At 61.4% G+C, this 16986-nt stretch overlaps 7 protein-coding genes across 7 annotated transcripts in view; 3 read left to right on the forward strand and 4 right to left on the reverse strand.

The window, feature by feature from the left end:
* The window catches only part of AMSG_02462 (small nuclear ribonucleoprotein E), a 917-nt gene extending 389 nt beyond the window's left edge, over positions 1-528 (forward strand). Inside the window, exon 2 of the mRNA XM_013903927.1 lies at positions 224-528. Within this exon, the coding sequence (XP_013759381.1) occupies positions 224-499 (276 nt within the window). The 3' untranslated portion in view covers positions 500-528. The remainder of the gene's footprint in view (positions 1-223) is intronic.
* Positions 529-868: 340 nt separating this feature from the next.
* Positions 869-2740, forward strand: AMSG_02463 (sulfotransferase; the record flags this gene model as incomplete). The annotated part of the gene is made up of 2 exons (XM_013903928.1): positions 869-1072; positions 1554-2740. Exons 1-2 carry the CDS (start codon positions 964-966, stop codon positions 2738-2740), a joined length of 1296 nt encoding a protein of 431 aa, XP_013759382.1. The 5' UTR covers positions 869-963.
* A 219-nt stretch (positions 2741-2959) lies between these two features.
* On the reverse strand, positions 2960-6485 carry AMSG_02464 (uncharacterized protein; the record flags this gene model as incomplete). Its single annotated transcript, XM_013903929.1, has 3 exons — positions 2960-2973; positions 3021-3300; positions 3339-6485. The coding sequence occupies 3 exons, from the start codon at positions 6483-6485 to the stop codon at positions 2960-2962; spliced, it is 3441 nt and encodes a 1146-aa protein (XP_013759383.1).
* A 737-nt stretch (positions 6486-7222) lies between these two features.
* AMSG_11712 (uncharacterized protein) lies at positions 7223-9442 on the reverse strand (the record flags this gene model as incomplete). Its single annotated transcript, XM_013904102.1, has 1 exon — positions 7223-9442. The coding sequence occupies one exon, from the start codon at positions 9440-9442 to the stop codon at positions 7223-7225; it is 2220 nt and encodes a 739-aa protein (XP_013759556.1).
* A 1828-nt stretch (positions 9443-11270) lies between these two features.
* Positions 11271-12928, forward strand: AMSG_02465 (uncharacterized protein; the record flags this gene model as incomplete). The annotated part of the gene is made up of 1 exon (XM_013903930.1): positions 11271-12928. Exon 1 carries the CDS (start codon positions 11333-11335, stop codon positions 12926-12928), a length of 1596 nt encoding a protein of 531 aa, XP_013759384.1. The 5' UTR covers positions 11271-11332.
* A 15-nt stretch (positions 12929-12943) lies between these two features.
* AMSG_02466 (uncharacterized protein) lies at positions 12944-14098 on the reverse strand (the record flags this gene model as incomplete). Its single annotated transcript, XM_013903931.1, has 1 exon — positions 12944-14098. The coding sequence occupies one exon, from the start codon at positions 14096-14098 to the stop codon at positions 12944-12946; it is 1155 nt and encodes a 384-aa protein (XP_013759385.1).
* A 654-nt stretch (positions 14099-14752) lies between these two features.
* Positions 14753-16229, reverse strand: AMSG_02467 (peptidase M28; the record flags this gene model as incomplete). Its single annotated transcript, XM_013903932.1, has 1 exon — positions 14753-16229. Exon 1 carries the CDS (start codon positions 16199-16201, stop codon positions 14753-14755), a length of 1449 nt encoding a protein of 482 aa, XP_013759386.1. The 5' UTR covers positions 16202-16229.
* Positions 16230-16986: the final 757 nt, after the last annotated feature.

Consider the following 16986-nt stretch of genomic DNA (forward strand, 5'->3'; position numbering starts at 1 on the left):
GTGTGTGTGTGTGTGTGTGTATGTGGGTGGGTGGTTGTGGATGGAGGGGGGGTACGGGGGGGGTGACTATGCTGTGCGTATGTGTGGGCGTGGGTGGCGGGCGGTGGCGGGCTGTGGCTGCGGGCGATGGCTGCTGCTGCGGTTGGTGGAACGATGGACAACTGGGCGTGGTGATGGACACCTGGGCATGGTGGTGAATTGGGGCTGGACAACGAGGGTGTAGAACCTGATCTTCCGGTTTCTGGTCCAGAAGATGCGGGTGCTGGTCTGGCTGCGGGACAACACTAAGCTGCAGATTGAGGGCGTCATCATCGGGTACGACGAGTTTATGAACCTGACGCTCACTGACGCGGCAGAGATCACTTTGCAGAAGGGCAAGCGGATCGGCGAGCCGGTCGACATTGGCCGCATTCTGCTCAAGGGCAACAACATCGCTCTCATTCAGCCGGCGCCCGTTCCTGTTGACGACGGCGCGCCCGCGGCCATGACCGAGGCCTAGTAGCCGCAGTAAAGCCAAATGCCTTCCTCCTCCTTCTCCACCGCACCGCCACCACGCACCGCCGTCGAATCATCGCAAGCAATGCCACAAGAGCAAGAGCACCCCCGTCCATGCGCACCACGGACCACCACGCCAGCCATCACCACGCCAACTCCCACGCAGCCTCATCTAGAACCCGACCACATCCGCAAGCTTTGCCAATGGGGAGGCCATCGAGCTTAGCACAACCTACTACAACCATCGCAATCGATGATCATGGCTGGCATCAGCGAGTGGTCCGGCACGACTAGCCATGTGGCGGCATGAGCAGCCCAACTCCCGCCCGAGCCAGGGGCGAGCGGACAGCGCACCTGCACTCAACTCGTCAGACAGCTCCGCCGATAGCCAGCCAAAGAGCCTACTCCGCCAGTTGCTGACCATCCAGCCAGCCAGACAGCTAGCTCCCCTCCTTACCTTGCTCAGCCATGCAAAAGGTTGTACTTATGGTAGTAGCCATGGTGGCTCTTGGCTGTCTCCTCTCCCTCCTCCCCTCGTCCAAGCTCACGACACCACCAACACTCAATCGTCATCAGTGTATGTGCACTCCCCGCGCATGTCCCTCTCATCTCAATCCCTCCCCCCCCCCCCCCCCCCTTCCCCTTCCCCGTCTCCCTCCTCCATGTCGTCCCTTTGACGTGTTCATCCATGTCCTGCAACGTTGCAAGTGGCCCGGTTTGCGAGTTTATAGTTGCAACACGGTCGGCGTAGCAGAGGGTAGTCTTGCACGCGCCCGGCGTATCGCCAGTGATCTGGCACGTAACCAACGCATCGCCAGTGTCCTCGCACGCGACTGGCGTAGCACAAGTAACGTCGCACGCGCCCGGCGTATCGCCAGTAATCTGGCACGTAACCGGCGCATCGCCAGCGTCCTCGCACGCAACCAGCAAAACACAGCGCCACGATGCTCGGTCTAGACCCGACACCGCCGATCTGATGCACATCCTCCAGATCAGCCACACTCATCTATATCCCCCCCCCCCCCCCCCCTCACTCACTCTCCCCCTTCCTCGTACAGCCGAGGTCACCGTCGATCGGCCGAAGACCCCATCACCGCGGAGAGACCCGCCTCCCAGGCCACAATCTGTAGGACGCAAGTACGTACTACTTCATCAAGACCCGCTGCCGACGGCAGCGACATGGATCGGCCAGAAGCCCAATGATACACTGACGTGGAATGGCGCGGAGCTGCCGTTCTGTTACAGCCCCGAGTTTGACTACCCGGACGTCCTCGCCTACCGCGACCAGCACGTGTGTATGCCCTCGTTCAACATCATCGGCACTCTCAAGGGCGGCACTTCGTCGATGTACACCTACATGCAAAATCATCCGGCTGTCTACTCGCCGTTCAAGAAGGAGCTCTGCTGGTTCCGCTTTGTTCGCATTCCCGGCTCGGACGTCGCCGACCCGGACATGCTCCGCCGTCGCCTCCCGCTCATCCCGCGCGCCAATGAGCATGGCATCACCGGCCTCGGCTGTCCGTTCTACCTCGCAGATTACGGCGTCTCCGAGCTTGTCAAGGAAATCTTTCCGCGGCTCCGGCTCATCGTCATGCTGCGGAACCCTATCGACCGCCTCTACTCGATGTTCAACATGCGGGTCCGCTACACCGACGACGGCTTTACTGGCCGCGAGAAGTTTGAGGACTTTGTCCGCTGCCAGCGCGGCTCGCATGGCAACGTCATGTGTACCTCGGACCACGAGGGCACCCGCGACTTTATCTACGAGTCGATGTACGTTCTCCACTTTCGCCGCTGGATCCGCGACTTTCCGCTCTCGCCGCAGTGGATCATCATCGACTCGGCCGAGTTCTACGCCGACGAGGAGCAAACAATGCGCAAGGTATTCGCTCACCTTGGTCTCCCGCCGTTCGACTTTCCCAATGGCTCCTTCCGGCCAATCAACGCCGACCCACAAAAGGCGCACCACATCATGGATCCTAAGCTTCGCGGCCTCCTCGACGAGTTCTATGCCCCGTACTCAGAGCAGCTCTACGACCTCCTCGACTACGACTTTGGCTGGCACGACACAGACCGCCTCAACGCCCGCCGCTTCCCTTTCAACGAACTATTTCACGAGGATGGTACCCCATCCAACGCCACCTACACTTTGCGCGACGACCCTTCCATCGAGGACGCTCGATTCTACAGACCACCCGCATTTGGCGTCCGCCCCAAGGCCAAGAAACCCAAGCCTCGGAACTGACACTGCTAAGCGTGCGGCTGGAATACAAACGTGTCGGCTGTGACAGAGCCCGGCCTCGGGCCCGGCGCCGCAAGCACCACAGGCTGCGTTGCAGCGTGCGATGCAGACACCCGCCGCAGCGGGCTCGAGCCCGCAGTCGCATTGTGTGCAAATGGCGCAGAGGGCGACTGTTTGCGCGACCGGATTGGCCGGCCTTGTGATGGCGCCTGCGGCCGCGCGTTAGCCGCAGAAAACTGCGCCCGCGCAGTCGCAGACGACGGCAGGCCGGCAGCTGCATCACCTGGTTCGGTGTACGTCTCCATCGGCGCCACCGCAGACTTGTATGGCGAAGCCGCGGGGCTCTCGTCGAGCTGGAACACAGAGCTCTCCAGCCAGAGGAACCGCTTGATGAGAATCGTCACTGGCTCAACAACTGTAAAGTCAGTAAAGAGCCCTGCCGCAAACGCAATGAGGACAGACTGGTGGTAGTCGACAAGGGTCTTGGGCAGGAACAGCTCGTTGCCGAGAATGAGAAACGCGTTGAGCGCAGAGAACGAGAGTGCAGAGACCACTCCGCCGGCCTTCGCCAGCGCCGCCACGCGCGCCTTGGTGACCGCACCAGCGCTTTGAACAGCGCAAGTCCCATCAGCACCGAAAGCAGCGACGAAACAATCGCAGAGAGCGCGTACCCGGTGATCGAGCCTTCCTCATCCTTGAACATGATGAGAATCGCCACAGACGTCGCATACGTGATGTTGAGCTGGAGCACAAGCGCTACAACTCGTGGGCCCGCAGCGAACGGGTCGCTCCGGTGGACAAAGATGATGCCAAGCACAGAGTGTTCCCGCACAAGCTTGGTGAACAGCGAGGCCTTGACGTGGTTGTCAGGCATTTCTGTCGAGTTCATCGTCCGCTTGTACACTGTCATCGCCGCCACCGCAATCGCCACCGCCGCCAGAAAGTACGCCGTCCACGCCACCGTGGACGTAGCCGGATCGGTGTTGATCTCAAACAAGTCAGACCGCTGCTCACGGCCCGGGTTCGTCGCCACAGTCGCACACACCGATGGACGGAAGACCGGCATCGGCGGCGCAGGTGGCGATGGCGGTACAGACGGTGGCATCGGCGGCGAGGGCGGCGCAGGCGGCGTCGGTGGCGCGGATCCGATCGGCGGAATGAAACACTCATAGCCGGGCTCCACCACGCATCCATCGCTGCATCCGTCGCCGTTGACGGTGTTGCCGTCGTCGCACGCCTCCACGTCACCGTTCACCACTCCATCTCCGCACGCCGTCATGTTGAAAACAGGTGGCGGCCCCACGCCCGAGAACGCCACGTCGATCATCACAGAGCCCATCGAGACTTGCCGCACTAGCGCTGGCGGCTTGTACACGTACGAGTATTTGAGCTCAACCGTCCGCATGCCGCTCACAACCGGACTCCCGCCAATGTACACCGCCAGCGACCGGAGTCCGGCGATCACAACTTCAGCCGAGACGTTGGTGGCGGTAAACCCAAAGTCGAGGCCGTTGGCCGGGGGCGGCGACGGCGCAGCCCACAGCTGCGGCTCTGCTGGTCGTGCGCTCCCACTGGGAAAGATAAAGAACGTGCCGGCTTCGCTTGGATTGGCTTCCACTTCATAGTAGACACCAACCCCAGCAACGAGAACCTCAATCGAGCCGGTCTCCACCATCACAATGTCTGACGCAGCAAAGCCGGCTGTCTTGCCAGCGGTAAACGTGACATTAGCAAAGAGTCGCGGATCGGCGATGGGCTGCATCGTCAGCGAGGTGTCAAAGAGGCCAGAGCTTCGCGTCGCATCTGTCGTGCTCACCTCGGCCGCCATGATCGCCGACCGGACCGTCACACTCCGCCCGGCCGTCATCCACTCGCCGGCGCTCGACACAAACTTGGGCGCAAAGATCGCGTCTGCTTGTGGCTCAGGCATGTACACGCTCAACGGCGGCGCAAGCGTCCCGAACATGTCACGGACGACAAATGTGATGTTTTTCGCGGTCGTCGGAGGCAGTCGCACATCGCCGTCCTGGCAGTGCATCGACAGCGCCGTCCGCGCAATCTCGCCAAGCATGGCGCCCGTCACGCCTGCGTCTGACACGCTCAGTGCCCATTCGTTGGCACCCGCCTCGTGTTTGAGCACAACACTGTTGGTCAGGCCGTAGCCCGAGATCCATGGCGGGTCAAACGCAAATGTTCCCGTTGTCCGCGACTCGAACACGTCGCAGCTTTGGTAGCCATTGGTGATCGACCAGCTGAGAGAGGCACCGAGTAGGCCGAGCCATGCAAGGTCGTCGTCAGCAGCGCCTGACACGTTGAACATGCCGCCAATCCGTGTCGGATCAAGCACGTCCACTGGTCCAAACGGCGGCGGTTGAGCCGCAAACGCAAGCGGCACCACTGTAGCCGGCGACAACGACAGCGCGTTCGCCGGCGGGGTGACAAGCGCCACAGGCAAAAACTCGTTGGCTCCCGTGTCCCACCCTAGGAACAGGCCACCATTCCACCCTACGGCACCCTGGGCACTGATCATGGTGGGGAACGACGGCGGCGTCAGCCCAATAATGTGCGACGAGTTGGTGGACTCGATGACAGAGCTGGCCGCGTCGTCAAGCTGCGCCACATATGTCAGTCCGTACGCGGATGCGGTGAATAGCATCGACGGCGCGCCGCCCACAATCTGCGGCCAGAGCTCGAAATCGCCAAACAGCATCGGCGGCATGCCTTGAGGTGGAGGCGGGGAGGAGAAGCCCGGCGGTGGGACCGAGAAGTCCGGCATGCCGGCAATCACAGTCGAGCTGAGGACCTTGGTCGACCAGTTGAGGCGGAACAAGACCACCGTCCCATTGTTAAAGCCGACCATAGTAGTCGCCTCGGCCGCGTCGAACACAGGAGTAGTGATGGCAGGCACTGGTGGGGTGTAGCTGGTGGTGCAGCTGTGACCATACAGTGTTCGCGTGGTCGCTCCAGTAATGGTAAACGGCCAAAAGCAGAGAAGCATTGCTGCACCAATGTTGTGGCTCGAGATGGCGAGGCCGCGGCCGGTAGCGACGTCGACCGTGAACCGGGGCTCGATCCCGGTGTTGCTCACCGCATTGAGCGGGCCGCCGCCGGTCGTGAGATCAGTGCCTGGAATGACCGACACTCCCGAGAGCGTAAAGCCAAGGAGCAGAGGCTTGTTGCTGTTGGAGACGAGAAGAATGTGACCAAGGTGCGAGGTGCCCACTCGCACCTCTCGGCCGCAAAAGGCTGAGCCGCAGCCCTGAAACTCGTGCGAGGCGACGAGCCCACCTCCGACCGTCAGATTCGCCACCACAACATGCGATCGCATGAGCGGTCCAGGCGCATGCTTCTCGCCGGCGATGACCAGCTTACGCGCACCTTGGTCGTCCATGACAATGACAGAAGACAGCCGAGTCATGTTGATGTTGGCCAGGGCGGGGAGGTTAGCCGAGAGATCGACCACAGCTGGGCAGTACATGGCTTGTGAGCCACCAAGTAAGCACGAGACAGCACATACATGACCACCATAGCAAGATCCAGTCAGCGCCACCCGACTCCTGCCGTCGTCATCCACATACGTCACCGCACTCGGCCGCTCCATTGGGTCGTTAAAGACCGACGTTCCGCCCATGCCTCCGGCCATGTTGAGGGCATGGAGGCTGAGCTTAGCACCGCAACAGCCCCACGCCGAGACCAGCGCAAAGGCCACAAACATGTACATTATGATGAACCGGCTCGGCTCCAACATGGCTATTGTGTGATGGGCAGGACGCACCGTGCACGGAGGAGGAAGTGGTGCGAAGAGCCGTGTCTGGCTGCAACGGAAGTTCCGCACTGCTTCACAAAGTGGCAAAGGAACAAGTTGGACATTGTCACGGTAGACCCCGCCAAATAAAAGACATTGCCGCGACTGCCACCAGTCGCTAACTCTCGCGGCCAATGCCAGCGAAGCGAAGCGGCTAACATCTTACTTTGCCAAGAGCTCCGATGGTGTCGACACAGTCGGCTCCGACGGAGCGGGAGCCCACCCGCCCACCCTTTCTGATGACGATGCGCGACGACGACGACGGGCGCCATCTCGGCGACCAGTCCTTACTTTGACTTTGTGTGTACGCGAACCATCGAACGGCTCATGCACACGCGCGCATCACCGTGCCAATTGACAAGATGTGCTGGCTAGGATGGTGGGCACAGTAAATGCGAGGAATTCTCTCAAGCCATCAAGCCAACAGAGCGACCGCTCGGCCGGCAACCGAGAGCGTGTCCACTCTCCCCTAACCCAGCCTCTGCTGCCGAAAATATCCGTCGTCCGCTGTGCAATCGACACGCGTCGAATGACGTGCCACAAGACAACGGCCAGGCCAAGGCAGAGCAACCGAGCTCAGTCATGGCCGCGTCCACCACCAGTGAACGGAACGGCTTACTGTGACTAACTAACTGATTCTAATGACTGACTAAATGACTAACAGCTGATGCGTATCGTCACTACAGTTTCTTCGTCAGCTCAAAGTCGAAAAGCATCCATGCACGCAGGAGCATCATCTTCTCGGCGCGCAGAGCCGAGAGGCGGTTCCGCTTCCTCGTCATCATGTCTGTCGCCACCGAGTTGAGCCGTTCGACGCTGGCAGCGGAGGCCGATGGAAGAAGGATCCCCTGGCCCCACAAGCGGAACCTCGCACACAGCACCTGGATCCGCCGTACGTCAGCCTTGCGGTTCCAGTTCTTGCGAGACTCGAGACCGACGCACACGTCCTCAAACTTAGCCAACACGTCGCCTACGGACAAACTTGAAGAGGTAGAGATTAGCCGACTGTTGTACAACGTAGCCGTGAGAACCTTGCAGAACACTTCGACGAGCTTGTAGTTGCTGAACGAAGCCACAGACGCAGGCGTATCGTTCACCGTCATCTTTCGCACCTTGCAGCCGCGAACCTCATCAACGCTCTTCGCGCGCAGGCGCTTCCCCGCGTTCTTCTCGCGCTTGGCAATGTTACGAGCGCGCGCCTCGCGCTCCGCGGCCATCCGCGAGCGCGCCTGTGGCGATGAAGCCGGCTCAGCCATTACCACCTTGGATGGCCCACCGGCAGCAGACATACTCGGGGAAAAGTACGTGGGGTCCCGCGATTCTTGCGGCAGCGTGTTGCTCGCTCCGCTCGATGACGCCGCAGTATGCGACGGGAGCGTGGATAGAATGTCCAGGAGCTTGGGCTCAAGGACGTCTGCCAAGCGACGCCACATGTCATGGTGGACCTCAGCAGCGGTCGCCAGATGGCGCACACCAAGCGAGTTGTTGGCGTCGGCGACAACTCCCTGGACATACATAAGGTCGTCCTTGGTGACAGTCGTGTCAATAAGGAGAGCAAAGAGGCACGCATCCTCTTTGTACAAGTACGCAACCTGTTTGTACACTGCCTGGGTGGCGATGTCGCACAGCTGTTGGATCCTAGGGATATCCTCGTTGTTGATCTTGAGCTCTGCCAGATCGTCCACAATCCCCACCATCGTAAGGAGCGAAAGGGAGGACGACATATCGGACGTCTGAGACATGACGCACGAGTTGTTGATCGTGAGGAGTACCTCCACAGCGTCATGTACCTCGTCCCACTCGCTCGCGGTCAACTTAGCCGGGGCACCCGCGATCTCAGTCGAAACAAAATCCACGGCATCCTTCATCCTCGACGCCCGTTCCAGCATAGTCACCGTCGAGCCCCAGCGAGTACTCACGTCCGGCCGCAACGACGTGTATGTTACCAGGACGGGTGGAGACGGTTTGTCATCCACGGTTACTTGACCAAGCTGGACATCCATCTCATATGAGTTCAGCGCGGACTTGTATGCGTGCGTAGCCTCGATGTTCTTCTTGTTGATGAAGTGGCGCATCGTGCGCTTGGCCTTGGACGAGCGAGAGATGAAAGAGACAAGGCGGCGCAGCTTAGAAATTGCGTCAGTGCTTCCCACGAGCGGGGCAGAGGCAAAGTCATCGGATGCAACGGTATCACTCAGCGTCGGCCACTCTGACGACGACAACGATGCCACCTCCGAGAACCCATCCTCGTTTTCGACGTCCTCGTCGTCCGTGTCCTCGCCTACCCCGCCCATCTCGAGTACGGCCGTGTCACGGCTCGAGACCAAGTCTGTTTGCACCAAGGCAGGATCCAGCTCACTGTCAGCCTGTACCGCCTTGAGCACGTCACCGACGATGCGCTGAATGCGGTGGGAGAGACATGGATGCCACGGGAGTTCGAGGAAGCGCTTTGTCATCCGGGGCATGAGCGCCGTTGTGTCGCTAGACAAGGCGACTACCTGGACCCAGTCAATCCCGAACTCTGTCACACAGAGCTTCACCACCTTGGCGAGATTCTCGGCGTTGGCGGAGAGATATGTGGTGTCGTACTCGGCGCTGTCGTCAGACGTTGAGCGAACAGCGTTCATGAGATCGGCGGTGAGCGCCTTGAACCCGATGGGGATTGTCATGCGCACTCCCGAACTGTAGAACTGGGCACACACACCGAGAAAGGTATGGCGCGTCCCAGACGACGTCCACTCATCGACGATGAGGGAGATAGGCCCGTCCCCAATGTGCTCCTGCATCTTGGTGCGGTACTTGAGGAAAACGCGATCGAGTACACCCTCACGCAGGTGCTTCTCGCACGGTAGAATCTTGCGCACGCTCGTCGCACTCAAACCCACTGCGACAGCGAACATGTGGGCGAGGTACGGGTCTTCGATCGACGCAAACGAGCGGTGCTTGTACAGCACGCTCTTGAGCGCGTATTCCGCAACGCGCGGCTTTGCAGCCTTCAAGCGGTCTTCCGAGGGGAAGTACGCCTGCAGCTGCTGGCTGGACGTGGGGACATCAACGTCCAGCGCCGACAGCACCTCGCTGTGGGCGTTTCGGAAGTGGCTTTTGATATTTGAGGTCGACTTGAAACTGTTGAGGCTAATCTGCTTGCCGCAGAGCCTGCAGCAAGGAGCCTCTCTGTTCTGGTGCGTGACAAGCTGCCACAAGGCCGAAGAACGGGGCATGCTGCGTGTGAGAGGGGTGTCTCCGTCTTGATCACCATCTTAGTCATTGACGTTTGACTGACTAACTAATGACTAAATCTTTTGACTACGAATGACTATGACTATCGTCGTTCCGTACACTGTCCACCACACAACTACTTTGCTCCCACACGTCTCTTCCTCACAAAGACTACCATGGAAGAGAGTAAGCTGCTTTGGTGGCCGGTAGGCGTCAACGGCGACCCAAGCCTCCACACAAGACCAGCCAGTCCTCGGGCGCCAGGTCTAGGAGGAGGTGCTGGCGGCGATGGTGGAAGTGCGGCAGGTCAGCGTTCGCAAAGCCTCGCGCCACGATCGTCTCGCGCTCGTAGGTCGACTGGTTGGGGAGCTGCCGTCCTTCAACGTGCTGCTCGGTTGCAGTCTGTGGGCAAGCATGATGCCAATGGAAAAATGGCCAGACAGTTGACGAGGCGGTACGAGTATCAAAGGATTCTGGAGGAAGGACTCGGCGCGACAAGAGCTGAGCGAAGGCCGGAACTGTTGGCTATGATCTATGGAAGAACGTCATCCAGCCGAAGTGGCAAGGGCAAGCGGAAGAAGAGCAAGGCTTCCCGGAAGAGGTCCAGGAGTGGTGCGGCGACTGCATCAAGGTCGATCTCGGGTGCGTCAGCCTTTTCGGCTGCTGCCATCAAAGCTGCTGCCGCTGCGACAGGCAGGGAAATGGAGACACCGCAGAGAGCGATTGCTAAGCCGCCCGATGGCGAGAAGATCCCATGGGCGACATCGCGGGTTTCAGACTCGTCGCCAGCGCGGGCGCGCTCGATGCCGCCGGCTGTCGTCCAGGCCGCAAACATCAACATGACCCACATCAAGGACGTGGTACCAGCCGATGAGTTCAAGGCATTTGTCGAGTTCCTGCAATGGCGCGAAGCTGGTGGAACGACGGCCGCGGTGTACATGGGCACGCCTGTGGCGATGCCTGCCGCGACCCGAGCGGCGGCGGCCGAAATGGCTGCTCAACCGAGCGGCGGCAGCGGCGGTGGCAGCGGTGAGGGTGCTGGCACTGGACCGCCTCAACTTGTCACCGCGAGCATTCCCTCCGCCGGTGCCGACGGAGGCGCCAGTGGCACACCCGATCCAAACGCTGCTCCGCCGCCGACAGCCAAGGCCGATCTGGCAGTCGACAGCTCTGCCAAGGCGGCAGCAGTACCCGCCCCTCAACCGGTCACACCGGTTGAGGAGGCCACCAACGACCACAAAGCCGACGAAGAGGAGGCTTCTAACACGCTCTTTGGCTATGAGGTCGAGATCACCGACCCGGAGCTCATTGCGCGAGCGAACGAACGCAAGGAACGGGCCGAGGCTCGCAAGGCGCGGCTCGACGAGCGTCGGGCGCGGAGTCTGGGTGGGCCGCCGATGGCGGGAGGGCCTGGCGGTGGTCCGCCGCCGCCGCCGCCGATGCCTGGTGCAGGTGGCGGGCCGCCGCCGCCGCCGCCGATGCCTGGTGCAGGTGGCGGGCCGCCACCGCCGCCACCGCCGCCGCCGCCACCACCACCTGGAGGATCCGGTGGTCCGCCGCCGCCTCCACCAATGCCCGGTTCCGGTGGACTCAAGGGTGCTGGCGGTACCAAGCCGAAGAAGAAAATGCGGGCGGTGCAGTGGAAGAAACTTCCGCCTCGTCTGGTCGGCCGGACAGTGTGGTACGAGATTAAGCCGGACGCGTTTGAGCTTGAGGCGAGCGACGTCGAAGAGTACTTTGGAGTCACCGAGGCCAAGAAGGCAAAGCCTGTGCAAGCCGCGGGCACTGCGTCCAAGGTTGTGTCGCTGCTAGAGGGCCGGCGGCCGATGAACATCGACATTGCGCTGCGGCGGATCAACAAGACGCCCGACCAGATCCGGGAGCTGCTGCTCGCGCCAGACCCGACGGTGCTGAAAAACGAGTTTCTGGCCGAGCTGCTCAAGATGCTCCCAACCGACTTGGAGCGGACCTTGTTCTCTGAGTATGAGGGCGAGGCGAGTGCGCTGAGCATCGCAGACCAATCGGTCATGGCGCTGATGTCAGTCCCCATGGTCGAGTCGCGGATTCGCAACTATATGGCCATTGACGAGTTTGACGAGGCCGCCATCGACATCACTGACTCACTGGCGACTGTCCAGCTGGCGTGCGACCAAGTTCTCGCCTCACGCGGCCTGCGGTCGCTCATGGGTGCTGTCCTGGTGGTCGGCAACTACTGCAACAAGGGCACGCCGCGTGGCGGCTCCAAGGGCTTTAAGTTTAGCTCGCTCGCCAAGATCATGACCACTCGCTCGGGCGTCTCGTCCAAGTTTACCCTCATGGACTATGCGGTGCGGCTGCTGCACTCGTCGGGCCTGGTAGAGGACGACTTCCCTTTGTCGGACAACGAGAGCGAGGCCGGTGAGGACGACACGGCCGGTGAGGCTGAGCAGGTTGAGATGGCTGGGGAGAGTACAAGTAGCGGGAAGCTGCCGCTGATGTGGCCGACGTCGGAGCTGTCGGCAGTCAAGGCTGCCGCGAGTGTCTCTGTGGCGCAGATCGAGAGCTACGTGGTGGAGCTGGCGAACAAGGCCGAGGTCATTTACAAGGAGTTTGAGACGCTGACGGATCCCGAGGCCGACGATGTGACGGCTGACGAGGCGTACACCAACTTTTTGGACTCGTTCCTCTCGCTGGCGCTAGAGCGGCTGAGCGACTTGTACGGCGCGCTCGACGAGGTCAAGGCTTCGTTTGACGAGGTGCTCGAGTTCATGGCCGGCGACCAGAAGCCGCTGCCGACGATCCAGGCCTTCTTCCAAGAGCTGACCGCCATCATCGATGCCTATGGTAAGGCCGAGTTCCAGTGGGTGAACGACCGGCCGCGGACAGCCAAGACTGGAGATTCGGTGTCGCGGGCAGCATCGCCGCTCACCGTCGCTGAACACAACTCCGAAGAGGTGAGCATGCGCAAGGCGCTACTGGCTGATCAGCTCAAGGCTCGCCGCGGGGGGATGAACAACACCGAGTCGTCGGACTGGGACGACGAGGATGACGGCGACGCCGCCGGTCGCGCCGAACCCGAGTCGGTCCGCGACGCTGTAGCGCACGCCATCGCCGCCGCCGCCGCCACGCTACCGAGCGCGTCGGGCTCGGCCGCCGGTGCCTCGTGGGAGTCGTCAGGCTATGACTAGGAGAAGTCAAGCGAGCTAGCTGGCTGCGCCGCCGCTGGCGGCGGCCTCGCAGAGCGCAACCGCCGTCTCCTTGGCTATGGCTTGGATGGCTTTGCGCTCGGCAGCGGTGAGCCAGCCGGTCTTGTAGTGGAGATCGCAGTGCGGTCGGCTGGTGACCTGGTTGACGATGTCGGCCACACCGGCGAGATGCATCAGGTCGGCGAGCTGGTACATGGGCTGGTGCGAGGGCGGCGGCGCGCGGAGCTCAGCCTCGGCGCGGAACCGCTGCAGCGCCTTCCACTCGTCGGGATGGACGTCGGCGCGGACAATCTCTGTCTCGCCAGTGTTCTGGAACCGGGAAAGGACCCGGTCGCGGCCGTCCTTAAAGTGCGCGAGCGAGCGGTTGACCACAAGCCGTTCCGGGTGGGTCACGTTGCGGAGCCGGACGTCGACCGACTGCCACAGCACCGCCTCCTGGTGGGCGCGCGGATCGTAGTCGAGAAGGATGTAAAAGCCGCGCCACGGACCCTCGCTCGGAGTGTACGTCAGGTTGTACAGCGACTTGGAGAGGCCCGAGTGAGCGGCGCAGGGGATGCGGCCCTGCAGCGCTGTCCGCGACCAGATCGGCCGCTCTTCAAAGAGGCGGGTGACAAAGGCGGTGACGTCGGCCAGGCCGGGCTTAACCAGCGGGAGCGGGACAAGTGGAACGTGTGGTGCCGACATCTTGATGTGGTGTGACCGGGAGAGAAGCATGCGAGTCGCTTTGCTCGTTGCAGCCATCCGCGCCGGCCGACCTCCGCTGTCCGATCCCGGTACTTTGGTCCACAGCACCGGCTCGTCGCGCTCACGCTCACGCTCCTTGCGGGATGCATGCGAGATCGGGAGAGAGCGGCTGATGCAGCTGGTGTCTGGCGCAAGGCTGAACGGCGGCATGGCCCAATCTGCAGTCTGCAGTCCAGCACCGCTGCCATCGTCCGAGTACTCGTCATCGCACTCGGATCCGCCGCAACTCTCATCCGAAGTCACCGAGTCGTCCACAATCCGGCGACTTCCGCCCGCAATTCCACGCGCCCGCTTTTCACCGGCACCCAGCGGTGCTGACCGCTTGAACGCCTGGCCTGGGAGACTCGACCTCGCCTCTGCCGCCAGGCGATGGTCGTCGTAGCTCTGCGAGCGGAAGAAGTCCGCCATCGTGCCCGGTGCGCGGGCGTACTTGACTACGACTCTTCCCAGGGTGGTCGGGCGTGTGGCAGAACTATTCTCACTGGCTCGGAAAACACGAGATGGAACAGAGACAGCAAAGGTGGCGTCTGCCGGAGCGAGCGAGATGAGCGGCACGCCAGCCCAGTCATCAGCGCCAAGTCGTGCATGAATGACGGCAGGTTCCAGAGACTCAACTTGCTGGGCACTCGGCAGTCGCTCTACGAGCAATTGATCGGCAGTCTCGCCATTGTCATCATTCTCAGGAAAGGTGAGCGGAAAGGTGATCGAGACAAGCGGAGGGAGTGTGTGAGCCGATGCGACGAGAGGCGATGACATGGTGGTCACGGTCTCGGCCGTCGTTGTCGCCGTCGTGGCCGAGTTGGTCATGATGAGTGGAGGAGACGACGGCGGGGATGGTGGCGTTGGTGGTCTTGGAGGTGGTGATGACTTGGGTGTGCCAAAGGTGCCAATGGGGACGGTGGTGGACATGGAGGGTGGGTGTGGGAGTGGGGTGGGGGTGGCGGTGACAGGCGGGGAAGCCGGCTGGAGACGGCGGCCAGTGTTGGGCGCCAGACGATGGGAAGGAATGGATGGGAAGTGGTTCAGAAAATGGATGCATGAGTTCAAGAAGGGTAGCGCTGGTTAGAGCGTGGGGTCGATGCCGGCAAATGAGAGCGTGGCGGCAACGATGGCGCGGCAGGCGGTAGCGAGCTCGCCGTCAATGTCAAAGCCGGGACGGTCAACAACGTCGCCCTGGTTGTGGTACATGGGGTCAAGGATCGGCCCGCAGTTCTCAAACACGCCAGTGGCGAGGTAGCCCTGTCCGTTGAACGAGGCGTGGTCTGAGCAGCATGCTGGTGAAAAGCAGGTGCGGAGCGACGGCTCGTAGAGCTCCATGATGGCAAAGAGCGCGTCGTTGAGAAGGGTCGACGAGTCGCGCTCCATGAGCGCCAGCTGGACGGCGTTGGCTGACGGCCGATAGGCGACCATATCCGAGTTGATGTACGCAATGATGTCGAGGTCGGCGTCGCGGCACTTTTTGGCGTACGCCTTGGAGCCGAGCAGACCTTGCTCCTCGCCGGCCCAGAAGCCAATGCGGACGGTGTAGTCATAGTTGACGCCCGAGGTGGCGAGCACGCGCGCGAGCTCGAGCATCGACGCCGTGCCAGACCCGTTGTCGTCGGCACCCGGGGCCGGGTTGGTCTTGGAGTAAAGATCCTTTGACCGCGAGTCGTAGTGCGCGCCGACAACCACCGAGGTCGTCTCGAACCGCCCAGGCAGGGTGCCGATGACGTTGGGCGCGTAGCCCGACTTGAAGTGCTGGACCTCAACATCGTAGCCGAGCGTCTCGAGCTGGGTCCGCAGCCAGGTCGCGGCCTCCTCAGCCCCGAGCGAGAGCGAGTTGCGTGTCGTGATCGACGACGTCACCCCGGTGATGTACTCGAGCGTTGACCTGATGTTGGTCGGCGAGACACGCGCGGCGAGCGTAGAAATGATCGGGTTGGGGTTCTGCAGCGCGCGGACAGTATCGCGAATCCGCGCCACTCGCGCGGTCGCGTTGGCCGAGACCGCCACCAGCGGCTGTGCCGGCATCGGCAGCAGATGCGCGTCGACGTCAGCCGCGCCGATCTTGGCGGCAAAGTCCTCGTACGCCTCAACCGGCATGTCATACACAACGTTCGGCCCCCGAGCGTAGATTTCCTTCACGCCGACAGCCTTCCGCACGCGATGGGCCCAGCTGCGATGATCACCAGTAGAAGACAGCTGCATCTGCTCGAGGACAACAAGGAGACGACGCGGCTCAGGTGCAAGGTAGAGCGAGGGCGAGTTGGAGAGAATAATGGCGTTCGAAGGAAGGAACGAACCGCCGGTACCAGCAGCAACAGACAAAGACAAAGACGACGACGCAAGTGCAAATCCAGGCAGAGATGCATGGATGTCAAGCTTCGGCAGTGTCATGCTCAGCGTGTCGACGGTCGGAGGGAGCGAGGAGATGGCATGCGGGATGGCAGCGAGGAACTGTCCATGGGCACAGCAAGCCATGAGAGAGACCATGACCATAGCCATGGTCATGACAACAAGTACATGCATGTTAGAAAGTGGACAAAGAGTGTGCGTGTCAAGTAGCTATTTCTATCACCGTCTCGGTCGTTGTCTCCGTCTCGCCATCGCCTTCCGTCCGCGTGACTTGCGGCTCGACTCGGCCGAGTCACTCGCCAGTGCGGCACGGCGTTGGGAACTCGACGCAACACAGATCGGCTCGCGCGGCTCGGCTCGGCTTCATTTTAGCTGTGAATGACACAGGCTGGTGTACTCCCGACACGATTGGTTCTAATGATGTTGATGTTGCCGATGTGTGGCGAGGAAACGTATCAGATGCAGATGATGCTGATGCTGATGCTGATGCTGATGCTGATGCTGATGCTGATGCTGATGCTGATGCTGATGCTGATGCAGATGCAGATGCAGATGCTGATGCTGATGCTGTAAGGGAGTTCGCTGACTGGCGCATCGAACGTGCTCACCATTCCTGACCGGCTATCGCATCACCACCCACCTCAACATCCGCCGCCACTCTGTTAATCGCCAGCTCCCAACTCGTTCTCGCCACTTGAGCTCTTCATCCAGCTGATCGGCGACCCATCATCATCCCGCCCGACTGACCCTTGGCCATTTGGCGCGACCTCGTCACACTCGTCGCCCCCGCCTCGGACAACCATGTCGGCACGAAAGAGTGGACGGGGCGAAGAGACACACGTAGACATGCAGGCTTACTCGAGCTACTTTCGTGAGTACTCGCTGTTGATCGAGTTGTATGTATGGGGGGAGGAGGGGGGAGGGGGAGGGGGGGAGGTTGGGGACGGGCGGGGCGGGGA

Source organism: Thecamonas trahens (assembly GCF_000142905.1).
Source record: "Thecamonas trahens ATCC 50062 unplaced genomic scaffold supercont1.15, whole genome shotgun sequence".
In the NCBI taxonomy this organism is placed as follows: Eukaryota; order Apusomonadida; family Apusomonadidae; genus Thecamonas; species Thecamonas trahens.